Source organism: Myotis yumanensis, unplaced genomic scaffold, assembly GCF_028538775.1.
Source record: "Myotis yumanensis isolate MYYU_CA2020_CCGP unplaced genomic scaffold, mMyoYum1.0.hap1 SCAF_7, whole genome shotgun sequence".
In the NCBI taxonomy this organism is placed as follows: Eukaryota; Metazoa; Chordata; class Mammalia; order Chiroptera; family Vespertilionidae; genus Myotis; species Myotis yumanensis.
In genome coordinates this window covers 85943854-85971524 of record NW_027223758.1, presented here as the reverse complement: position 1 = coordinate 85971524, position 27671 = coordinate 85943854, and the positions used below count along the sequence as shown (strand labels likewise).

General features: G+C 37.7%; 1 protein-coding gene across 2 annotated transcripts in view; it reads right to left on the bottom strand.

Moving 5' to 3' along the window:
- Positions 1–27671, bottom strand: part of DCC (DCC netrin 1 receptor) — a 937052-nt gene that overhangs the window by 451463 nt on the left and 457918 nt on the right. For both annotated transcript variants that reach the window (XM_070421174.1, XM_070421175.1), the window contains exons 3-5: positions 26564–26848; positions 13822–13972; positions 11785–11921 (exon numbers count right to left, since the gene is read on the bottom strand). In XM_070421174.1, coding sequence (XP_070277275.1) covers positions 11785–11921; positions 13822–13972; positions 26564–26848 — 573 coding nt within the window. The remainder of the gene's footprint in view (positions 1–11784; positions 11922–13821; positions 13973–26563; positions 26849–27671) is intronic.

Genomic DNA, 27671 nt, shown 5'->3' with positions numbered 1-27671 from the left:
CTTTGTCAGTAAGAACATATGCAGGGAAAATTGAATTATATGATTTAATCACGGGCTAATTATTTTCTTTGCTGGTCCTCTAAAGAAGCCGTGGATGCAAACTCACAAATATCACATTTATTTTTCTTAGCAGGAGGGAAGCACTGGGCTGTGATTAAAATGGAATCATGTTGCTTCTTGCAGAATGTGTAATGGGTCTGAACTGCAAGAATAAAATATCGACTACACCCATTAACTGTGGTAGAAATCCCATTTAATGGGGTAGGCAGTTTCCATAGAAATGTATATAGTACATTGCAAATACATATAAGCCAAATCGGTGAACTGTACTGATGGTACCAGGAGATTCTTCACCTGAAGCACTCTTTCAGTCTCCAAATAGATCTGACACTGGGTCAGAAGGGAAATAAGTTTTACCCCTTCCACCTCTGTAATTGCACACAGCATTCCCCTAACATTATTAGCCTGTTTGAGATTCTGGAAAGTCCTGTCGTATGTACCTGTTTAACTCTGTTTGAGCCAACATTTCCCAAGTTGAAGGAACCACAGCAAATTTTTGTGTTGTCTTGTTTGTTTTTTTATTATTTTAGGAACACCTACTAATAAAAACACAGTTTTGGGAATGTTGGTAAACAAAAAGGTGTATCCTTCATCTTTATGAGATTGTGTAGTTGCTCTACCTTTAATTTTGCCCACTTTGTTCATACCGAACTTGTACCCAAAATATGTTTCACAAGGAATATCTAGCAAAATATCTCTATTAAAATTTAGCACATGATGTCGCATCTTAATGGTAGTGCAGTTAAAACTTCATGCATAAAAAAAGCTTTTCTGAACCACCAGAATATTGATAAAATGAGAAAGGAGGCTTAAGTCTGAGCATTGTGCAAAAAGATTTTTTTGTCACAAGAAGGATGAAATAAATGACAAATTTCTTCACATACTAAAATTCAACATTCAGGATGAAAACTTAATTCTGAGAGAGAAAATTCTGCATTTTTTACATATTTCTTAAATGTTTAATTCATGCCAATTAGTGTGCAGGTTACTAAAGACGTGAAAATAACTCAGATACAACCCCTTCCCTTAAGAAAGCAATTTCATGTATATGTGATTACAACTGACCATATGAATTTCTATGGGAACTGCCTAACCAATGTGTTAAGTGTTAATAGTAGAATTAACAAGAAATTATGGAAGTACGGGACAGAGAAAGGGTTACCTCATGGGTGCACATAGTGTCAGACCTAATGATTAAAGAGCAGTGCACATACATGACACAGTGTCAGCTTAAGAAAACAAAGCATGAAAAAAGTCTTTTTGAACTCAAACATTCTCACCCAGGTAGCCAATGACCTCATGTTGCCTTCAGCAGTTTCTCCATGTGACATTTCACGTAGACTGTTCCTAGGAAAGTGGTATACCTCACCCCAAACACATATGCCCATAAAAAGTCATTACAACTCAATAGTAAAAAGACAAATAACCCAATTAGAAATGGGCAAAGGATCTGAATAGAACCTTCTTCAACAAAAATATACAAATAGCCAATAAACTCATGAGAGAGAATCAACATCATTAGTCATCCCAATCAAACCCACCATGAGATGCCACCTCTCATTCATTAGACTGGATACAATAAAATAAAGTTAGTTAATAACAAGTGTTGGTGATGATGTGGAGAACTATAAATACTCATACTCTACTCATACCATGGAAAATGGTATTGTCAGAATAGAAAACTGGTAGGTCCTCAAATGTTTAAACATAGTTACCACATGATTGATCAATTCCACTTCTAAGTATATACCCAAGAGAAATGAAAATATAGGTCCACATAAAAAATTGTACACAAATGATTATAAAGAATTAGTCACAAGAGGCAAAAGGTGAAGATAATACTAATGTTAAACTAATGAGTGAATACATAAGACATGGTATATTTATACAATGGAATATTATTTGGCTATAAGAAGGAATGAAATACTACAAGGATGAACCTTGACAAAAGTATGCTAAGTTAAAGAGAGATAAGTCACAAAATGGAACGTATTCCATGATTTCATTCACATGAAATGCCCAGAATAGGGAAATCTACACAGAAAGAAAGTTGATTGATGTTTTCTGGGGGTGTTGGGTTAGGCAGGGGAGGAGGGAGAACAGGAGGATATAAGGGTGATAACTAAAGGGTACAGGGTTACGTTCTGAGGTGTGAAGTTGTCCTAAAATTGGCTGTGTTGAATAGAGTTGCCACATCTGTGATTATACTGAAAAACAGTAAAACATATATATCAAATGCAAAACTACAGTATGCAAATCACAGTAAATGATATCTCAATAAAGTTGTTTTTCCCCCAAAGATTCAGGCAACAAAATTACTGCATTTTCAGTATATATTTGTTGAATGAGTGAATAAATGATTTAAAAATGTACAGATAGAAACTTCAAATGCTTTAACAGAGTTCACTATTTTAAGATATGTTTTCAAGCTGGTGGTTTTTGCCCTTAGGGACACTACCATCAAGTGGTGGTAGGAGCCTTGCTTATATGTATGAGTTTCCAGTATATGAGTATCAGTTATACTCTGATTATTTCCTGCTCGTATATATGATGCTATACTGCAGATGAATCCATACCTTGCTATGTAAAAATAACAAAATTATTATACCTTCATATATGAAATAATAAAACAGAAAAATGCTTAAAATGTAAATAAGGAAACATCATACTTTGCTCTCTAGTCCTTGAGAATTAGCAAGTACAACTGACACTAACTCCTGCCAACTTTAATTAAAACACTTCTGTCTAATTTACTTTGGTCCTATTACAGATTCAAACTCCTTCTGGGATAATGCATAGTTCTTGTACCTGAGGACAACTTTGGCATGAAATGCCCTTTGCACCACTCTCAGCAGTTTCTCTCCTTCTGTACCACAGATGGTCCATTCACCTTGCTGAGATTGTGAGGGCTAATTAAAATCATGGCCTTAGATTGCTTTTTAATGCTCTGAGTTAGTACATAGTCTTTGCCTTTCCCTCTGGGGCCTCTACTTCCTTCCTTGTCTATCCAAGAAAGAAAAAATAGATTCATAACCATCTCAAGGATAAATGCAAAACACTGCTCAAATTGTCTTCTCCAAGAGAAGGGGGAGAGGGGGAGTAAAGCTCCACATAGTAGGCCTTCAAATATATTAAACTGCATATAAAACATATGTATTCAACAGAATCTTCTGAACATTATTTTGGATGGAACTTTGGCATACTCTTATGAAAGCTATAATCCCAGATGAGGAATCCTATATCATAAAAGACCAATATGCAAATAGACCGAAAGGCAGAACCGAACAACCAATCAGTCGCTATGACGTGTGCTGACCACCAGGGGGTGTGCACAGAACATGGTGGGCATTGGCCACGGCAGGATGGTAGAGCAGGTGAGTGGGGGCACCAGACCAAGGCAGGGCGCTGGTTGCTGTCATTGGGGTGAGCCTCTGGTGGTTACTGAAAATTCTTTGCTCTCGCGCACTGCGGTCTACCCAGTGCTCGCACCCACTGATGGCATCGGCCCCGCTCATACCCACTGCTGGTGCCAGCCCCAATCACTCTGCGCTGTCAGTGAGTGCTAGCGGGGCAGGTGCCATCAGCACATGGGAGCGGCAGCGGGAGGAGGGCTGCCAGTAGACAGGGGACTGGGGGCCACAGCTGTAAGGGCCAGGTGGGGGCACAGAGGATGGGCCGAGACCTGCCCCTGTGCCCACCGCAGCCTCGCAGCCCACAGTTCCTTTCAAGGTGCACAAATTCGTGCACTGGGCTCCTAGTTTAACTATAATAAGAAAGCAACACAGAGATAAGAAGCAGCAGCACATAGTTTTGAATTTTTAAAATTTAATTCTGCCTGAGGTTAAGCACTTGTATCCTACATTTAGGTCATGAAAAAATTCTAAACTAATTTCAGTAAGATCCATTTGGCAATTACCTCATGAAGGATAATCAATATAAACTTACCTAAGGCACTACTTTTATGAATATGATCATTAAATGTGATGGGTGAGGGGGGTCACTGATAATAAAGGCCAATTACAGATAGACATGAAATTTAAGGACTGCTATTAAATCTGAAGCAGTGATGTTGTAAATTCAGGAGAGCTCCATTCAAATGAAGAGTTGCACATTAGAATAGAGGGATAAATATGACCTTAATGAATATGTTTTATGACAGCTCTTTTCCATTTCTGACTAAGGATGAGCCTAACACCCAGCATAGGTGATCTCCCAGCACATTTATAAAGGAGGCCATTGAACACCTTGATGGGAAGTGGATGTACCACTTTCTCTCCAAACGGATGGGTCAGTTCACTACTTGGCCAATTACACATGCTCAGAAGTTAGCAACTAATATCATATATTTCAGTAAAAATTATTAAAACTAAAACATATATTAAAATACAAAATCACATCAATGTTTAATTATCATGTTTTCTTTCATTACTAGACACATCTGAGAGTTGATGGGCCATGAATATTTACTTCAACAAGCTTGTTGTAGTAAATTAAATTTATCTAAGAATTGATTAAGAAAAGAAAGAAACTTAATTTCCTAATAGCTAATGACATATTTACTATTAAATTGGGACATACTTAAGATGATAGGATCTAAAATGTGAGTAGTACCTGTTACTCAAAAATTACCAAGTAAAGAGAGGGTGATATTGAAGAAAAGCTAAGACAGGGGAACATTAAATTTATAATCTTATAACTACACAGAACCTCATTTATAAACCAATAATTTTTTGATTCATTGCTTTTTAAGAAGGACATTATTTTTCCAACTGCCAGGAATTTAAGATTGTCAGTACTAACGATACGTAATAAATATTACTGATATGCTTCTCCATTGTAGCTCATGTCTCTATGAAACCAATGAAGAATCTTTTTTAAAAATATATTTTTATTGATTTCAGAGAAGAAGGTAGAGGGAGAGAGACATAGAAACATCAATGATGAGAGAGAATCATTGATTGGCTGCCTCCTGCACCCCCCCCCTCACTGGGGATCGAACCCACAATCCGGGCATATGCTCTTAACTGGAATCAAACCTGGGACCCGTGTTCACTCAGCAGGCCAATGCTCTATCCACTGAGCCAAACCAGCTAGGGCTCAAAAATCGTTTTAACAATATAATGCATAGAACACATATCCTTTCTGTGGTTACATTAGTCTGCTTGGACCCCCATAAGAAACTCCCTGGTTCTGGGTGTCTCAGACAACATAAACTTACTGTTTAAAGTCCTGAAGGGAGGGATGCTAAGATCGTGGTCTGGCAGGGTTGGTTTCTGGTGGGACAGCTCTCTCCTGGGCTTGCAGACCATGTCCTCTCTGTGTCCTCACCTGTCCTGTTTTCTGTGTGTGTGCTCTGAGCGATAGAGTGCTATGATGCCTCTTCCTCTTCTTAGGAAGAAACCATTTCTATTGGATCAGTGCCCCACTCTTATGACATTTAGCCTTAATTACCTCCTTAAAGCTCCTACCTCCAAAGATAGTCAAATTGGTGATTAGGGCTTCAACATGTCAATTTGGGAAGAAACCACTCAGTCTATGAAAAAACCATGAGTCTCAATGAAGAGCTTGTAAAATATTTTGATAGAAAGCTAGATAACTTAGGCATGAGGTACATACAATGGTATTTCTTAAGTTTACATCTCAGATGAGCCAGAGAACACACCAGGGATTTGAGTGGTCAAGATAAACAAGCCATGAATGGCATCTGTTTTTAAGTTTCTTATCATCTAGTTGGGAAGAAATCATGAATAGCAGGCTGCAGAAGCACAGAGCAAAGTAAAAAATACAAAATGTTTCACAAATAGGGATATCCTATATGTGCCACAAACCGCCATTTTTGCCTGTTCCTAGATTGCTGCCAAAGAAAAATCTGTGCAGCATGAGGACATCATTATACGATGTCTCCATGATCATGAGAATCATGTGAGGATCAGTTGTGGAAAACTTGGGACAAAGAGAGAGCATGAGGTGTTTTAATAGGTGGCACTTCATTTTGTTTGTTTCTGCTTAATCTTTGCAACTATGCTTTAGGCTTCTGGTGAGCTAGAAGAGCATCTTATGGTTCTTTATGTCCGGGACACCCAAAGCTGTGCCTGCTATTCTGAAATACTTCTCTCCAAATTCTGGCACCCAAGCAGACATCAAATCCAATGAAGAAATAATTATCATTCTCTATAAAAGAAAAAGAGGATTAAAGAGATAACTAGCCAAGATGAAACTGCTAATAAGGCACTACTCAAAAACTTTCCTGTGTCTTCCCATTGCCTTTAAGATAAAAATCTAGCCCAGGCAGTGGGGCTCAATGGTTGAGTATGGACCGATGAACCAGGAGGTCAAGGTCCAATTCCCAGTTAGGGCACATGCCCAGTTGTAGGCTCAATTCCCAGTAGGGGACATGCATTGATGTTTCTATCTCTCTCTCTTTCTTTCTCTCTGAAATCAATAAAGATATATTTTTAAAAGAGATAAAAATCTAACCACATTAGGGACACATTCAGGATCTATGCCACTTTTCAGCCACCATCAGAAACTCTTCCTACCCACAATCTTCAGTCACATCAATCACTTCCCCTCCCCCATCCCTTGCTTATCTCCAAACCTTTGCCCAATTATTCCTCCTGCCCTCAAAGTTCTCCCCTGCCCCTCCAACCAACCCCAACTCCCATTCTCTCATCTTTGTTGAACTCTTTATCCAGGGCCCTGGACTCCTTCTTCCCCCAACTGTTCTTTGGGTTGTTTTTTTTAAATAAATATATTTTATTGGTTTTTTTACAGAGAGGAAGGGAGAGGGATAGAGAGTTAGAAACATTGATGAGAGAGAAACATCGATCAGCTGCCTCCTGCACACTCCCTACTGGGGATGTGCCCACAACCAAGGTACATGCCCTTGACCGGAATCGAACTTGGGACCCTTGAGTCTGCAGGCCGACACTCTACCCATTGAGCCAAACCGGTTAGGGCGGGGTTTTTTTACTAATTGTCAACTTCCTGTCTTTTTTCCTAATGAGGCTTGGACCTGTGTCATATGGGCCTTTCTGTGTCCAAAGAGTACTTAGCAGAGCACACAGAGGCACTCACTCATCGGTTGGTCGCAGCTTTACTGCTAATGCTGAGTTTCAGTTGTGTGTCTGGGACTGGAACTGTCATTGGATAATTCACTACATATTCAGCCACCTTTTTTATTATTCAAAAGCATTTTCAAAATAAAGTGAGTTACTAACGTGGACTTTTCCATCCCACTACATTACAAAATGATAGCTTTTAACAGTTTAAACTTCTCCCGTGTATCTTCATATGCTGTCTTCTTAACTCCCTTTTAAGATAATGTTCCTAAAACTTTCTGAATAGCTTGGTCTATTATAGTTGCATTTTCAGAATCAGTACATTAATGATGGGTTGAGATAATGATATGCATTTAAGAGACTATGGGAATCAATTTTGAAGATACATTTTCTTAAAAATAGAAAATATATGTGAATTGTGTGTATGAATGTAGATAACATGTATTATTCTAAAGACACAACCATCAGGCTTAAAGAACATACCTGTCTAAGGTGGACATGCTCAGGTCAATGGGGAGAGGCCTCCTGAACACAGGCATTCAGAGAGGGGACCCATGGGAGCCGCTTTCTTAAGGAGAAGTTCCTGCAGGAGGAACACCTTCCCCGAAGGACTTCCTTGAAAAGGTGTTTACTTGGGAAAGTATAAACTCAACCACCATGTGATGTGATTCGGCCCCTCACGCATGAAGCATATGGGGAACTCTTATTTGTCTCCTACTGACCAGTTTGTGCCAATTAGAGCCAACATTTTTCTAGAAAGTTGATGAGGAAAATCATTGAGGAAACCTACACACAAAGATAAACTTTTTTTCTTTAATTTTTTTATTTTTATTGATTTCAGAGAGGAAGGGAGAGGGGAAAATAAAAAAAAAAACATTGATGAGAAAGAATCATTGAGATGAGAGAGAATCACCGATCTGCTGCCTCCTGCATACCCACTACTGGGGATGGAGCCCACAACCTGGGCATCGCCCCTCACCAGCATCTAACCCAGGACCCTTCAGTCCACAGGCTGATGCTCTATTCACTGAGCCAAACCGGCTAGGGCCAAAGGTAAACTTTCAACAGTATATTGAATAAATTGCTGCAGACCTCTTTAAAATAAATTCCAGAACCCTTTCTGGAAAGTTCAAAAATGTTTTCATTTTCTCATGGATGTCAGACCTAATGGCTTCTACTGAAAAGTGACCTTTCCACCTACCTTCTTCTGTGTGTGTGCATGAACAGTGCACAGGAATTATCCAAGGTTGGGCACTTTATTGGTTCAAGACCAAATACATTTTTAACGCATGCATGTATGCATTGATTCAGACAAGGAATCAATCTAGACCTAAGGCAGTGGCAAATCTCGCTGTGCATATGAATGTTTGCATGATGATGGAGGTGAGTAGATATAGGGAAAAATGAATATATTTTCAGAAATGGTGATTATAATTCTTCAGTCATAAAGTGGACTTTTTACAAATGAAAATGGACAGACTACTGCTCTGTAGCTCATTATGGCAGTAGTGATTCAAATGAAACAGGAGCTAGAACCATATCAGAGAGCCTGGCTCTGCATCCTCTCCAGGACCCCTCCTTGTCCCCCCCACCCCCTACCCCCCTGCCGGCTTTATGCTCTGTCTTTTATGAGAATAGAGACTATCAACTCCTCATATCTTCACTGATTCCAAGTTTACATTATGAAAAAATCTTAGTCATAAGGCATTAGAGCAACTGATTGTATACATTTGTGGTGATGCTAAAATCCCATTTAAGCCTTTGTTAGCCTTCCCAGAACCTATGTGGTGCATGTACTCAAAACTGTTCGCCAATAACATATTGATGGATATTTCAATTTCCAATAGGTCATAATCATTAACATAAATGGTTATTTTCATGTTATTTTTCATCTTCCACTTAAAATATTAAGTTCTATTTTCCAAATAAATTCAGCCCTGCAAGATGAACTTTATATCAGAATAGTCAAAGAATATATCAAAAACTTTATTATATTGATACTTATTTTAAAGCCTGAGTAGAACAGTTAAAACAGCATTATAACCACCTCCTGAATTAAATTATGCCTTCTACAATAGTTATAAATTATACGAGGGTTGTAGGGAAATCTTTAAAATGTATACCCAGTTATTAGGAAGATTCAAACCGCCCCCCCCCCAAAAAAAAACCCACACCCAAAACACCCAAGATATAAACACAGTTCCATCTATTTTTAAAAATTAGTACTGCTTCTAATTTACACATTCAATGTATAATCACATCTAGACTTTTGGAAATAAGGTGATCCATTTAGAACAAAAATGTAAGTCTATAGCCCACAAAGCCAGCAGCCATTAAAAAAAAAAAAGACTTGGTACCATATATAAAATATAATTATTTTTTAAATGTAAAAAAGTGACAAAAATACACACATGGAGCATACACAGCATAGTTACTATTCTTCCTATAGAAAGAGTGCCTACAAATCAACAAAATGAAGATGACTATTTCCATAAAAGTAAAAAGGTGAAAAAATGACATTAAAACTATAAAAAGAAACCTGAATTTAATAGAGATGCAAACTAGAAAAAGAAGAATTAATTTTATAAAAATTTTAAATAAGCAAATATTGGGGGCTAGGAAAGAATGTACTCATGATGACAGGCAAATTCTTTTTTAAAATATACTTTTATCAATTTCAGAGAGGGAGAGAGAGAGATAGAAATATCAATGATGAGAGAGAATCATTCATCAGCTGCCTCCTGCATGTCCCACACTGGGGATTGAGCCTGCAACCCAGGCATGTGCCCTGACCAGGAATCGAATCATGATCTCTTGGTTCATAGGTTGATGCTCAACCACTGAGCCAGGCTGGCCTGGGTGACAGGCAAATTCTTGCACTGCTAGTGAGAGTATAACTGTTTCTGCTATACTTTTCTTTAAGTTATAAGCAAATAAATAACAAAGATATACTTATAAAAATGATCATCTCAGTGTCTGTTTTTGTTAAGTTAAACTTGCAAACAAGATAATTCTCAATAATAAAGAACTGAAGGACACAAACATGCACAGGAACACACAGAGGAATGTGCATGAATGTCAATATGTGTGCAGATATTTACATATGTACAGATATTTCTAGGCTAATTCTGTAGTCTCAGAAATCAGAATTTACATATTTGTCTTAGATACCAATGAGGCATTACATATTTAAATACTGTGCATTCGTTTGATATATAATTTGACTTCATGCATTTGCGATTAGAGGCTTACCTATGATCATTATGAATTATATTGCATCCCATAACTGTATTTGCCTTATGATCTGTAATACACCTTACAAGATAATTTCTATGGTAGCCATTCTATGTTACTGTACTTTGATGTTACAAATGTAAAATTTTTTGCTTCACCAAAAACTTCCATCTATAATAATAAAAGCATAATATGCTAATTAGACTGGACGACCTCCGGTTGAAGCCAGGGCTGCAAGGGCCAACCCTTGCACGAATTTCATGCACCAGGCCTCTAGTATAAGAATAAATGAAATTGTTGTCATTTTAAAGACAGATGACATTTAAGTTAGAATAACATTACCTCCAAAACCAAAGAATGAAAGTCCTTTGCCTATTCTTAGTTTAATATTTATGGTTTGATCAAGGAATAAACAAGTCCATTGCCTCATCCATCATATGCATTATTACCCTAAATACAGATTAAAACATTTTAAAAATAAACTTTAAGCCCACAAAGCAGAATGGATAGCATAATGATATTATGATATGTGCTAGCAGATATAATCAGTGCATCGAATCTTTTCCATTTTACTGAATAAATTTTCAAGAGCCTATGATTTTTCCTGGGCTCTTTAAAAGGTAAGAAGATTTACTCCAGAGGAAAACTAATTCGAAGACTGGTAGACAATTTTTTGTTGTTACAGGAAAAATCAATTGAAATTCAAATGTTAATGTACTTTCTCCAAACTACATAATTCAAAGAAACTAGCCTAAAAACAATCTTGAGTAGAGATAAAATATGCATCCCATTTGAGTACCTACCATACATAAGAATTATTAATTTGCAATGATAGCCAGTGACCCTTCCTCTTGGAATAATATGAACCCATCTGTGGTCCTTAAATTTCTTTAGATTAGATTCTTGCCATGCAAGTTTTCTTTAGATGTATTTGATTTTAATGATTCACTTTCAAGATAACATCTACAGTCCTTCCAGCTTAACAAAGCAATTTCAGCAACACATCTGAACTTACTCTCAGATACCCTGTCATCTCAAATGACAACTGACTTTTCTATTGAGGTTCATATTTGTCATGTAGTTTATCTCATTCACTTCATTTATTTTCCCCAGATAATATATTTTGGAATATCACATTTATTTCTTTAACACATTTGTTAAATAATAATTTTGGTAGTTTTCAGTTGAATCACTGAAATAAATAGACTACAGTGTGAGGAATCTGGATTTTAATCAATGAGCAAGTACTCAAACACTGCATTTAACCCCTATGCAATTAATCAAAGCAGAGCAAGGCTGCAAGTGGAGTATTGAGAGGGCAATTTTCCACTAAAAAATATAGGAAGCAATTCGGCAATAAGCAGTTGAAGCGTCATGGTGATATATTTTGAAGGACACCATGTAAACTCATTTCAAGCTATTAACTTACCCAAGACGGTAAGCTCTGCAGAAGCACTGATATTCTCATTTTTATATGTGACAACGCAGGTGTAAGTTCCACTGTCATCATCTGTCACATTGGAGATAAGCAAGTTGCTTCCACCCAATAGTGAATACTTTTTGGACCTGTAAGACATAAGCATAGGAAATTAGAGCGTTAACAAACAAACCCATCTATCAACAAGGTACTCAAAGGTTTAAATGAACTCCACGAGAATTCAAATTATAAAACTGAAAGGAAATTCCGTATCATAGGGGCTTGATGGTATGGCAGTTATTGGTGAGAAATTCCTTCAAGGTAAACCACTCCCATTGGAAGGCTGTGTGGAGTGATTGAAGAACTGAAGTAGATTAAACCTGGCACTAATGTTAGTGCAACGAAGAATGTATAGATAATCTGGGCCAGTTCTTTCATTTTGGATTTGAAAGCTGCCCGGTCCTGAGAAGTTGTTCCCCACCGCGGAGGTCATTGTCCTGTGGCCTCCATCCTACTTAGCAGCCTTTGTACAAGGCCCTTTCACACTGCGCCAGCAATGCCCCGCTATGCTCAGGGAACACATTGTGATACTCTGCAGATGGGAAGGGTTTCCGCATGCTTTCATATTCTCAGAAGTACAGTGGGGCCTTGATTTACGAGTGTCCGGACTAACGAGTTTTTCGAGATACGAGCCGTCTCTCTGCCGATTTTTTGCTTTGAGGTGCGAGCTAAAATTTGGGTTACGAGCCAGCTTCAGATACCCCACCACTAGTTGGCGCAGCGAACGTCACAGTGAACGCCACAACATCAGCTCAGCATCACGTGTCTCACTCGTTCACTGTTGATTGGACATAGGAGTAATTTGAGTTACGAGCTCCATCACGGAACGAATTAAACTTGTAAGTCAAGGCCCCACTGAATTGTGATACCATACCATTTATTAATTACTAGAGGCCCGGTGCATGAATCCATGCACAGGTGGGGTCCGGCCAGCCCTCTCTTATTGGGGTGGGGTGGGGGCAATAGAGGACGTGGCCAGCCGGGGGGAGGGGCCACGGGAGGTTGGTCAACCAGCCCAACCCCCCTCCCCCCCTCACCAAACTCCTGGTAGAGAGACAATTTGCATATTAGCCTTCCTTTATATAGGATTTAAAGTAAATGACATTTACAGATTAACTTATTGTCTCTGCATCTATCAAACCATAGAAAATAAATGTGTTGAAAAGGAGCATGCCAAACCTCAAAATCAATGAAATTAATTTCTTAAGTGAAACCCATTCAATCAAAATGTTTCAGACTAAGTGTTCCATTCTATTTAAGAGTTTACTTTCTAACTATGCCTTAATATTAATGTCCAGTGATTCAAACCCAGCCAAGTCCTTTTCCTGCCTTATCTGAAATATTCGCTGTAGAGAAGATAGTGAGAGAGATCATTGGAGCTATCAAAAGTTAGAGAAACCTACTATATTTGAATGTAATATTTTTAATTCAAGAAATGTTGGTTTCTTAAGAAATATTTCACTCTCTATATGCTTCCTGAGGATGAGATCCTTCTGAGTATCTTTGCAGAAGGCTCTTTGGAAAGAATTATCTCAATGACAATCTGGCTTTAAAAATTTCCTTTTAGAATTGATCTCATGAATTTTGACTATTTCTCACCCTTATCTAAGTGGGTAAATGTCTTTCAGATACTGTATGTCAAGGAATGTGGAAAAATATTCAATTATTATCAAAGACCCTGCCCTAACCGGTTTGGCTCAGTGGATAGAACATCAGCCTGAGGACTGAAGGGTCCCAGGTTCGATTCTGGTCAAGGGCATGTACCTTGGTTGCAGGCATGTCCCCAGGAGTGGGTGTGCAGGAGGCAGCTGATTGATGTTTCTCTCTCATTGACGTTTCTAATTTTATATTCCTCTCCCTTCCTCTCTGTAAAAAATCAATAAAATGTATTTTTTTTAAAAAAGACCCTAATATTTGTAGGTATCTATATCAAGCTAGAGCAAGATAAACAGTAGCATATACTTCACAGAAGTCCTAAATTTACAATACCGGAGTTGGACGACTTCCTCTCCTCGTAACCAGGTGAAGCTCGGGGGAGGATAGCCGGACACACAGCACTCCAGGACAGCGTCCTTTCCTTCAATGGCTACCACATTGAAGGGTCTTTGCAGGAAATAAAGCTGCCTATGCAATCCTGGGTCTGTGGAGGGAAAACACAGGGTCACATTTAAAAAACAAACAAACATATTGTTATTTATTTCAGAGAGAAAGGGAGAGTGAGAGAGAGAGAGAGATAGAAACATCAATGATGAGAGAGTCATTGATTGGCTGCCTCCTGCACACCCCACACTGGGGATCAAGCCCTCAACCAGGGCATGTGTCCTGGAATCAAACCATGACCTCCTGGTTCATAGGTTGACACTTGCTGACTGGGCCATAGGATCATATATTTTACGAAAAACATTGCAAAGGTAAATAATGTAGCTCGATCATTTTTGTTCCTAGCAAGACACCGTGATGGAAATGAAGGACCGAACAATGGACAGATGCCAATAAAAGTTATGAAATGAATTCCTAAAAGAGTTTTTCCGTCCTTAGTTTCTAGAATTATGATATTAAAAATACTCTTAGCCGTTGACGACCTCATGGTATAAGGCAAAGGGAAAATCGTGAGAATACAAGGCACTCCTCTGGGCCACAGGCCTTGTTGCTTTGTCATTATTAGAGAACAAGACAATATTATCAGTGACTGTGCTAAATGTTATGGCTCCAAACTTTCCATAGATGCAGTTTGCCTGCCTCTAATATCTCTTCCACTTCTTTCTGCTTTGTTTATTGCTTCTGTGGATTGGGAAATAGGATAAGCAAACATGTTAGAATTATGTTAAATAACACACAGGTGCAGAGAATTAGAATATAGAAGGTATGAGAAAATAGCTGCTGTCTTCTCAAAGGAAGTTACACTAAAGTTTGTTTTTCATAATAATACTAGAGGCCTGGTGCACGAAATCATGCACAGGTAGGTCCCTCATCCTGGCCAGTGATTGGGGCCAATTAGGGGGTAGGCGGGGGGGGGGGGGGGGGGGGGGGGGCGGGGGGGAGGGGCGGCTGGCCAGGGGTAGGGTAGGGACTGCAGGAGGTTGGCCAGCCACAGGAGGTTGGCTGTGGGAGCACACTGACCACCGGGGGAAGCTCCTGTGCTGAGCATCTGCTCCCTGGTGGTCAGTGCACATCATAGCAACCAGTCCACTGGTCATTCGGTCGCTTAGGGTTTTATATATATAGATGTTTGGCTCTTTCTAAGCCTTGTGTTTATTTTTAATTTTTAACAACTTTACAGAGACTGAGACTCAAAATAAATAAAGTGTTCCTGCACCCTTCCACTTCACCCAATGCACCTTCTACTACATAAGCTCTTTATAAATCTTGGGTATTCACTCCTTATAAGATGTATTATTGGCGGATATGGTCTCCCATTGAGTGGGTTGTCTTTTTATTCAGTTGATGGTTTCCTTAGCTGTGTAAAACCTTTTTAGTTTGATGAAGTCCCGTTTATTTTTTCTTTTGTTTTCCTTGTCTAAAGAGGTATATCAGAAAAAATATTGCTGCTAGAAATGTCTGAGATTTTACTGCCTATGTTTTCCTTTAGGATTTTTATGGTTTCACGTCTAACATTTAAGCCTTTAATACATTTTGGGTTTATTCTTGTGTGTGGTGTCAGAAGAAAATGTTACCTTTGGGCAGAGAAATTTGGTTTCACTTCTCCAAAGATATTTCTCTAATCTAATAAACTATGAAAGTTTTAAGTAAAAAAAAAGCTAATAGAAATGTTTTCAATAGGAAACAGTTCATATGATTCACAACATGGCAATAGATTAACTGTAATCACAGATTGTTCGAGTCCTCCATTCCAGAGTCAAAGGTCTGTCTCCTTATGATTTAGATCAGGCCTGGCCCTGGGTCTTGCTTTGACCAATAGATGATGGTGGGAATTACACTCTGACTTCTGGAGTCAAGGCCTCAAGAGGCCTGAAGTTTCTTTCTTTCTAACTCATTAAATGGAATATTTGGCCCACTTCAGCTTACTCTGTTATCTGAGTTAGAGAGGACTGATCTGCAATCAGTAGGAAAATGAATAATGTGAAAGTATATCTCAAACTGTTTGACCTCAGGAACCATGTGTACTATTGAAATTGATTGAGGACCCCAAACTTTTTTGCTTATACAGGTTATAGCTACACATATTCGCCATTTTAAAAATGAGATCTTTTAAAAATATTTATTTATTAAATATTTATTTACCCCTTGCCAAAAATAAGAATATAAGAAAAAAACACCCTTGTTCTAGCCAGGGGGCTCAGTTGGTTGGAGCATCGTCCTGTACACCAGAATGCTTGCAGGTTTGATTCCTGGTGGGGAGCAGAAACTTATAGATAACAGATCAATGTTTCTCTCTCACATTGATATTTCTCTTTCTCTCTCTCTCTCCCTTTCTCTCTCTCTAAAATAAATAATACTTTTTTTTTAAAAAAACCCTCTATTTTCCAAAACAAAAAAAATATTAGTGAGAAGAGTGGTAGTACTTTATACAGGGTGGCACAAAAGTAGGTTCACAGCTGGGCGTACACAAACACAGAGTTTATCTTTACATTATCTATTAATTATTGTATTATTTTCCACATGAACAACTATAAACCTACTTTTTCCCTACCTTGCACTTTTAAAAATATTTAAATGAGTGGTTTAATAGGAAATACTAGTAACTAGATTATTGTGTTACTTCCTACACTTTGCCCTGATATGTTGATTTGGTTGAATTACACAAAAATAACTGACTTCAAACAGATATGCAGTTGGAAAAGAGAAGTACATTTTAATAGTGTCTTCAGATAATAGTAAATTTTATCCTTTACCTCTAAACCAAAACTCAATTCCCTAATTTCTTGAGAGTTTGTTTTTATATGGAATCTGTCACCATATTGATAACCATTTTATGCTATACTATATAAAAACCCATTGGTCTCTCTTGCACTTTGAAAACATCTTTTACCCATGCATGATTTTGGCACATCAATCAATAGTAATTTGGAATGGTACACTGAGTTAGACAGATCTTCCAAATGCTGAAACATTGCATCATAGACTACCACAAAACCTCATCTGCTACCATCACCACCAATCCATCAAAAGGCCTCGAAATGTTGCGAAGCTGTCAAGTTCCTAGGAGTGGACACCAGATTTCCAAATTTCTAATTTAGCCTAAAAGCTCGAATTCATCCTTGGAAGCTAATGCTATTTTCCTTGAACTGACTGGCCCACTTCATTCATTTTTGAGAAAACGTCTTGACTAATACCCTAGTCTGCATAGCTCCAGTTTTTCTGTTGACTGGCCTCTCAAGTAAAAATGGTGTCCGTGGGGGGAATAAGGCAGCTAATTCAGCTTGAAACTCAAATGTCCACAGAAGTGTTTATCCCTCAAAAACCATTGTATCTTCATATCCTTCATGTTTTGATATGCAGACTATTCAAAAGATGTGTTTTTAAGGATGGAGGCATTAATATAATTAATATTTTTTACTGCTTCATCAAAGACATTCTTAAGTCAACATAGGAAAAAACACACAAAATATTATCTTGAAAGTAAGTTTCACCTCACAGATCTATAATCTTCTCAAGAAATGCCATAGGGCCACACACTGAGAACTGATGTAGACTCGTCTCAACAAATTAGCTTTTCTTCGGACACATTCACGGAGCCTATTTCCTTTCAATGAGGGGAGAGTTTTACATGTTTCAAGTAGAAATTGATAAACTAAACTTATTTCATCCTCCTCCCCTTCTTCTTCTTCCTCCTTCTCATCAAAATCATCAACAACATCATTATTTTGCATTTAGGCCATACAAAACTTTAGTATGTCCAATCCCTGTCTTTGAGCAATAGATTATTAAAGTTAAGAAACATCTTAGGTCATATTACTTGGCACATTTACCCACTCTTCAGAAATAAAAACTCACTGTCTTCAGGGCCCATGTCCTAAAGAGGCCCCAGGAAGGCACACCATGAAGGCAGAGAGCATGTTCTGTTTAGAGGCATTGTAATCCCTGAAAACTACTTTCCATTGGACATTACACTGGCCAAGTTCATTGAGTCTGTGAGGCTACAGCTGGCTCCTTGCTTTCACAGGGTTTCCCAAATGCCTTGGGACCACACATTTTTGTCTTCCCTCAAAGGAAGAGAACAGGATGACTGTATAAATGATCCAAGCTGGGGTATGTGTTAGAGTGAAAGGTAACTATAATATTCTGAGACAGTAGGTGTGGAATGCAGGCACACCCTGTGATGGCAGTGACTTTCTCTTAATGGGGCCGTGTCCCTAAATAATGTTACTAAACTTACATGGCTGGGTCTAAAGAATAACTGAGGCAGAGAGAAATTTAATTATGGACTGTTGGCATCTGAGTCAGCAAGAACATAATACTGATTTGCACAGCTTAATAACTGTCTTCCTTAAAATAACCAGTACTTGCTTTGATTCATATGCTTTCCTAACACAAACCCTTTTTGTTTTCTGATTGGAAATGAAAGGATACTGCCCACTCCAATAGGAGATTCTCTTCGATTTCTTCCCAGGCATAAGAGTCACAAATTAATTTAACTTCGCAGACCGAGTTTCCTGGATTTCAAGCTAACCTACTGCTTGCTCACCTGCTGGCTTTTTGGCAGCCCCATCTAGTTTTCTTCTAGGAAATGCAACAGGTGCTATGTGTCTTCACACACAGTAGGTGCCATGTAGCATACCTTACCTGAGGTGTTGGATTTTTACAAATTGAAGGCAAGACCCTCCAACAGCAAAGAGATTATGACTCGTGTTATTGTGATCCTCCCTGCATTGCAGTGCTCTGGGACTGTGCCGTGTGCTCCGAGTGAAACATTCCATGAAATGCCTCCTAATTCTGTTTAGAGTGTCTTTCATTAAAACCAGCCTGATCACTGGAATCAAAATTTATTTAACACCAAACAAAAACCTCCATGTGGCCAAAAGCAAAGGAGCTCTGAACAGAGCGGGAAAAGGGAGCTATTTCCCAGGAGCTGTTATTCATCATCTATGATTCTGTTACTTTCCTTCCTCATTTACACCAATTCAGAACTAAATATGACATTCCTTGTCTGTACATACTCCTACATCTGTTCATATTTCCTCTTTCTTTTTCCATGTGCCCGTGCGTGCACGCGCACGCACACACACATACGCACACACACACACGCACACACGCATATACACACACACACACTGCTAATTGTAGTTAGAGTTTGGAGGAAGAAAGGAGAGCATCTATTCTTATCACTGGCATATGGCCAAATCCCTTCTGTCTCACAGGCACATTTTGAGTCTATCAGCAGCATGCCTGAAGGAAGTGATTTTTTCATTTATAGATTTTTGTTTCTAAATTTTACAGCTGACAGTCGAATCCCAGAAAACAAATGTTGCTATTGTGATGTGTCAAAATTAATTTAGAGAACCCAGAAATCTTCATAATTTATACAAATGTGTAAAATTACATTTAAAACATTCCAGAAAAGTAGTAGATTTTTTATTCTAACTCCCTTTTTTATATAAAGAATCAATAAAGGTATGCCTGTATATCATGACACAGTGGTTTTTTTTTTGTTTTTTTTTGTTTTGTTTTTTTTTTTTTTTTTTTTTTTATGTTCCAGGAATAAATTGATGTAAAACAAGACCAGAAGAGGAAGGTGCACAGGCTCGCTCATTCATCTTTGTGACCTCTGCATTCACTGGGTATAGGTTTGGCTTCTACGCGCCTTCAGAGAAAGCCTCTGTGTAAGTCAGGGCGGACTGCCTGACCCTTCAGTCACCCCCTCCGGGCTGCTAAGTGTCACATGTCTAGTAAATGTGGAGCTGACCATATGCCAACTTCAACAGGTTCTGGGTGAAAGACAAGCTCTCTCCTTTCTTTCTAAGAAATCTTCATTCCTACAGGTGTAGGACAATTTCAGGTATATTGTTTGTGCTTGTAACCTTCAGAGAATGGGAATTAAGAGAAGATAGTATAATCAATATCTAACATCAGTCAAGAAGGATGAAATAGAAAACCTAATGAGGTGGTGAGGGAGAGATCACTAGGGACATTAGAATTATAGACATGCAAGAAAAATATACTAGGCCCCCCAGTAGTTCAAGTACTTTCAACTTGGAATGCTGTATATTGTTGATGTCCCCCAAAATAGCACTGGAAAGTCTATTTGAAGACTTATTTTTTTAATTCAAACACTAAACAGAAATTATCTATTTATCCATGTAAGCCAGCTTATGTTTACTAACATATTAGATTGTTTCATCAATGTCATGTGAAACACTGGTTATCTCATGCCGGTTAAAAGACCTGATCTACAGTAACGAATTCCCACATGGCACGATTATGCATCAGCTTCCGTGCTGTGCCAGGCCCTGGTTACCAAAGGGCAAACTAAGTTATCATCTGGGAGGAGCAAGGACACACTGTTACATGGAACTTGGTCAGCTTACGTGTGGTCAATTGTATGCAATAAAAGCTACCCTATCTTCTTTGGGTGTGCTTTTGTGACAACATAAATCAAGTTAAAACTATTGTTTTAAAATTAATCTAAACGTAGTACCGTCTCATATTTGATGATACTGTGTTTTGGTCTTTAGTTGTTACGTGTCAGCATGGCCTTCTGGTTTTCAGTAACTAGAGTTTGTCTAGCAAACTTGAACTCTTAAACACTAGGATCATGAAGATGGATTTGGGGATGATTGTGGAATGAAACAATAAATGAGATCATTGGTAGTGAGGCTGGTTAACAGATAAAGAAACTTAACAGTTTTAGAGGATTAAATGAATTGGTAATGCCTAATAAAGTTCAAATACCAGAAGTCTTGAATTTATCTTCTTACGCCTATTTTCAAGCCAGGCCTCTAGCGTTATTTTATATAGCAAAAGAAATGATATTGATGGAGAGTGAGGGTGGAAATCATGTAACAGTGAGTTACTAGAGAAGAAGTAGTTTCAGGAGACTCTGACTTCTAATAGATGTAAAAGGGAAATGCCTAAATTAGTACTATCGATAAATAGCATAAGTAAATACCAGTAGATAAATGAATACTTAGAGATCTAGAATCAAAATCAGGTAATTCATTATCAGAGAAATAATCTTGACAGGAGAATCAAATTCTTTAGGACTGGAATTTCTAGAATGCCAAAGTAATTATAATAGCTACCGAGGACTTAATTCCAGGCGTTGTACTTGGCCTATTAAATTAAGATCGCATAACCATCCTATAAAATGTATACTATTCTCTATATTTTACAAGATAAAGACTTAGATTAAATTACTTGCCCTAAATTGCATTAGTAGCAAGTTTTAAAACTAAGATTTGTACTGAGTCTGGTGTGAGACTCCATGATTTTAACAACATATAATAATAGTTCAAATTGCGAATTTTAAATATTCATTAATTGATCAAGAGTGACTTAATGTGAACTGATTTCATGAATTATAACAGTCCAACTGCTGACCCCTTCATGCCATCTGGAGTAAATCTATGTAACATATAGGAAACGTGGACTTCACAAAACCATCTTATTCAACTTAGATCTATGAAAAGCTAAAATACCTAGTTTATAGCATGATATAATAGTGTTCTTGCCCGACCGGCATGGCTCAGTGGTTGAGTGTCAACCTATGAACCAGCAAGTCACAGTTCCATTCCCGGTCAGGACACATTCCCAGGTTGCAGGCTCGATCCTCAGTGTGGAGCATGCAGGAGGCAGCCGATCAATGATTCTCTCTCATCACTGATGTTTCTATTTCTCTCTCTCTCTCTCTCTTCTTTCCTCTCTAAAGTCAATAAAAATGTATTAAAAGAAAATAGCCTACAAAAAGAAAGCGGACAATGGGAAAATCCTTCAGTGTAGTAAAAACATTAAGTATGGTATATAAAACAAGTTAATATGTTAATCTTATTTGCTCTTCACTTTGTTGTTTCTGTTTATCCATATACATGTTTAAGGTATCCATTGCTCAAAAACCTTTAAGAATTTGCAACTGTTAATAAAATGAACAGAACTAAATCTAGTTGATTGGGATTGGATTCAAGGCTTTTCAGAATGTAGGTTCAACCTTTCATTCTAGACTTATCATCTGCTGCCATCTTTCCATAAATGTTTCTCCCCTGATGATCTAGAAAAGTAAACATCTCTATAAAGACTTTCCAAATTTTCCACCTCAAATTTACTTATTCCTTGTCTGTGTTGATTTGGAACTAAATATTTTTTCCTGAATTTACCCTCTCCTGCCTTATATAGTCATATAGCTATACGAATTAGCTAGCTGGCATGATGGTAAATTTAAAAACAAAGTATGCATCATTTTTGTTGTCCCCTCCAGATCATTATTCTGTAGAAATTGTAAAAACAAATGATAGTAAAATAGATTTAATTTTGCAATATAAGCAATATTTAGTCAAACCAGAAATCTTAATGCACCCATTGAATTAGTAGTCATTCTTAGTGATGACCAAAATAATGAAACTATTTTTTAAGCTAAAAACCATAATTTTTCTACTTAAATAATATGATTTTGGGAATGGTTTTTGTTAAAACTTATTTCAATAAAAATAAATATTATGGAGAAAAAATTATTTGAAATATACTTTAGCCCAATTTTATTCCATCAAAGCCAATGACTCTAATTATACAGATATTTAGTTCATGGCTACCCAGGGCCCAGGGTCATCTAATTGTAGTTAAGTGGATGAATAATATATTGAATTACAAATTGTTCAATTCAATTAGGCCATTATGAAAACTGAAATAAGAGTATGGGCCAGTTATTTTATTCAACCTCGTGTCCAAAGCAGATTTATATTTCAGCAATCCAATGTACTACTTGGCACTCAGGAGTAATGAGAGCTGAGTGAAGTGGACTTGACAGTCTCAATGGCCACTTCAGCCCCTCATACACTCATACAATCTCCACCGCATACAATAAGATATTTTAAAGCATCTCAGCTCTTAGTGTATTGTTATCAATATTTCAAAAAAGTTCTTTGTGCTTTAATACTAACTTAATGTGCTAAAAATGTACAATTCCTCAGAAGCAAAAGTCTAACTTCTATCTTAAAACATTAATCAAAAAACTGAGTTCGTTACCAATTTTCCTACCATTGAATGAAACAAATATTCATTGAATCTGGAAAATATTAAGTTATGAAAAAATCTCCTTTAAAACTTTGCAATTTATTTTGTGCACAATGCACCACTACCCCAATCCCAATCTCAGTGAAAATGTCACTACTCAGCTTCCATTGAGCCTGAACTCCATCCCCTCCTTCATAGATCACATCTAACATGTTTCCAAGACCTGCCCTAAAATCTCACCACCCATATTCATTCCTGAATCCCTTGTGATACCACTTTAGTAGCAGCTTTTGGTCAAGTCTTTGAAGGATTACTGCCACACATTCTACCATATCTTCCTTTATTCCATTTATTTTCTTTACTTGTGCTACTTGTAACTCATTCTCCTTCAACCCTTCCTATGCCCTATGATCATGTTAAACAGTATGTGTGCAGTTAAGTTATCCGAAAAGTCTTTATTTCTCGTTCCTCTATGGTTTTCTTATAAATGCTCTTTTATTCCTGATGTATATACATCTCTTGGCCTAGCTACCACTTGTTCTCCAAGATTGACACACTGGTGTTTTTATCTTATGTATCATAATGACAGTGTGTGCTTTAGTCTTTCATAGCACAGCCCATGCTGGTTTTTCTATGTCCCCCACTAGACAATAGCTGTCTGAGGGCAGTCTTCCAACTTTGTCTTCCTAGCAACCAGCATCATGCCAAGTATATAAGATCCACTTAAAAGTTTTTGAATAAAGTATTTATTTATTTATTCAGTGAATAAACCAAAATTGTTGTTGAAAGACAGCATTTCAAAACAGCTATTTGATTTTTAAAATCTTAATTCAATAGATCTCAATTACTGTGTAATATTAGACACCTGCTATATAAAAGTGGCAACTTGAAATGTATTTCACATAACTTTGAATAAGTACAATAACATCTATATTATTTAGAAGTAGATAACTGTCTATATACACATACATACAATTTGAATACTCTCTATATGAACTGTGGTAAAAACAAGTGTTGTACATGCAACTTCTGATTAGCATTTACATGTCAAACTAAAGAAATATAGTCAACTTCCTCACTCGACATGGTACTTAAATGACCATGGAAGAATACATATTTTGAAGAGTGGTAACCATTCAGGTTCCACTTTAATGCTCCTAAATCATGTTAATAATATGACAGGTTTCTGTTGTAATGGACTTTATCATAATGGATTAAGAAAGTGTTTAGAATGGGCAATATATGTATGTAATTTATCACTCCCTCAAATTGATACTTCCTTAAACTGGAAATTGGAAGTTGATTCAGAAAAAAATAATCATGATCTTGAAAATGAGAGAACCATAAGTGGCAAGTAAGAGGAGCTAGGCTTAACCATTCAGTCACTCATTCTCTTACTCATTTTTGTACTTGTGGCTCTGTATATTTGACCTCTAAACCAACTTGCATACTTAAGAATAAATGGACAAACACGCGTCCCTTCAGCAGCCCCTTTATGTGATCAATAGAAATGAGACAACCTTATTCAAGTATGACAGTAACATGTGTGTGTGGGTGTGAATGTGGTGTGTATTTATTACCTTTGCTCATAACTCCTTTTTGAAGTTAATATTATTCAAATAGAACTTGGAGGAAAGTTCTCATTAAATGTAATGAATTCAAAAATTTTCAGTTTCCATTCAGGTAAGAAAAAAACCAGACACCTCCAAAGTATACCAACATATTCTTGATTTTGCCAAATTAACAACATGAAATTTGGCTTTAAATAAACCTCCATGGATTACAATGCAAACCTGCACAGATTTACAAAGTGAACAAATAAAGGTAAATGGTGATTTGATGATAATATCTCCGTGACTTTCAAAACTTTCCATTTCAGATTTAATATTTAATTAGTCCAACTATATGCCTTCATACTACAGGGAAATAACCTCTCAGTCATATTAAGATAGTCAAACATATTCTTGCCAATTTTCTATGTAGTGTACCTAAGCCTCCCATGTGATAGACTTAACAGATGCATTATTCAGGATATGTGAGTATAAATATTTAAAATTTGTACGTATATAATGGATACCTAAACAAATGCATGTATGTTTTTGGAATAAATGCTAAATTTGCATCTTTCACTCCCTAGCAGATGGAAGGTAACAGTGTTGCTGATGGTCACTGATACATTTAAGTCAGTATTTCTGTGAATAATGGGGAAAAGATTACACAAAAGAATTAGAAGAGGTTTTAGATATGCCCTTATTAAAGAACCTGCGACTTTCATCAAATTGCCAGTTCACTTTTTAATATAAATCTTTATTGTTGAAAGTATTACATGTCCCTTTTTATTCCCCCATTGCCCTTTGCCCCCTCCCCGCAAGCCTTCACCATCCTATTGTCTGTATCTATGGGCTATGCATATACGCATATGAGTTCATTGGTTGATCTCTTCCTCCCACCACTCTCCCCTGCCTCCCTGTTTGCTTTTGGGATGACAGGAGTGTGACCATCCACACAGCTGAAGGATCTGTGATAACTACACACAGAGAGAAGAGACAAGGGCCAACATCAATACTTTGATAGAAGTCTGTCATGGTTTCTCAAGTATGTGCCTTTCTGGTGAGTCTCACAAGTCTAACTAAACCTTACAAGTGAGACTAAATGAGAAAGTAGATATTACATAGGTATTTAATAGTAGTAGTAATCGGAAGAGACAAGATCCTAGAGAATAGCCAATCCAATCTCTGATTATTTTGGAGAGGAGAATGAGCCTAGAGTTTTAGAGCGTTGCCAGAGAAGAGAAAAAGAGATAAGAGGAGAGGAACAGTTTTTCTCATCATAATATCAATCACTCTTCAGTGTAATTATGTGTATGTCCATGCCACCCGGAACTCTAATAAACCAGGTTCCATGTCAGTCTTAGTCATTATATATCCCTAGTACTTAGCACAATGCTTCTCAAAAACAAGTGGATGAATGGATGAGTAAATATATGTTTAATGTTAACTTGGGGAAGATTCTTAACCTCATTAAGCATCACCTTCATGTTTAAAAAATGTTACTAGAGAAAAATTTTAAAAATACATAAAAATGCTTAGCAATGGGCTTTGCTCAAAGAAACACTCATATATTTATGGAATGACTGAATGAATGAATGTAGCCAAATATAAGGAAAATATCTGTTTCTCTGGAAACTTCAGCTACAAGACATAGACAAATAGGAAACGCTTTTGGGGTACCTTCATCTAATGGCTCAAAGAAGAAGCGAAAGAGAAAATATAAAACAAAACCCCAATACACAATAAGGAACTTAAAACAAATATAAACTATTTGTTAAAGGAAAAGTGGTTGTTTATGCTACTCTAGAGAATAATCCTAGAAAGAATAAAGAACACCATCAGCCCAGTCGGCAGGGCTCAGTGGTTGAGCGTAGACCTATGAACCAGGAGGTCATGGTCTGATTCCCAACCAGACCACATGCCCGTGTTGTGGGCTCCATCCCACATGTCGAGTGTGCAGGATTCTCTCATCATTGATGTTTCCATCTCCACTCCCTCTCCCTTCCTCTCTGAATTCAATAAGAATATATTTAAAAGAGAGAGAGAGAGTACTGCAGTACCTGATAAGATCCTGACTTCGGCTTCATTTCCTGTCCTGGAGCTGGCTGGATTGCGTGCTGTGCACCGGTAGATCCCCGTGTCCCCAGGCTGAAGTCTGCTGATCTGCAGGGCGCCAGAGGGCAAGACCACCACCCGGGAGTCGCCCGGGACCGGAGCCACATCCTGCTGGTTTTTCTGCCAGTGGATCGTGGGCATGGGCTCCCCAATGACTTCACACTTGAGTAACACGGTGTCTCCCGTGAAGGCCGTGACAGACTCCGTCTGGGAGAGAAACCTCAGAGGTCCTGTGGGAAAAACCAAGGAAGGGTACAGCTTTCAGAGGAGATGCGACAGCACCAATAGAAATCATCGCATTTGTATTGTGCATAGAAAACTGTATGTTACAAAGTATTTTCTCATATTTCATCTCATTTGCTTTCTCATTTTACCACAGTAGGTGCCTGGCACTGCAATAGTTTCTGGGGCTAAAATCTGATAATGATGTGGCCATTAACCTCTAGAAGTTTACTGTTCTGTTGTGATTGGTTAATAGAACAGCCTTGTAAAATAAACAGAGCAGACAAGATCATCCTCATTTTATACATTAGGAAATGGAGGTGAAGAAAAGTGAAATTCCACAAATAAATTCCCAGTGGTTACGTGGTAATACTGCAAATGAGACTTGCTTCTTTTTGATCCGGGTCCTGTGCTCATCCCATCATCCTGCTTTGAACAAAGAACTACTAAATATGGGATTATGATGAACTGGCCACATGGCATAACCGAGGGCAGCTTCAAGAAAAAAATGGGCGATATTAACCACCGATTATAGTAACAGAGAACAAACTGCGATGGGCTAACTAACGGCTTAAGGCAAATACGCATCCGTATTTGTCAGTTAGGGTTGTGGTGTAGAGAAAAAATGCTAAAGCTAGGGGGGTCAATGGGGGAAAAGGAGGGACATATGTAATAATTTCAACAATAGAGAACTTAAAAAAAGAAAATGTAGGGGAAAGTAAAAAAACAATAAAAAAATAAACCAATCAACTGGCAGTCCCTGAGCACAAGCATTGCTAGAGAAGCCTCCTTCGTCGTCGTGATGTTATAATGTGAAAGGGTAGATGATGC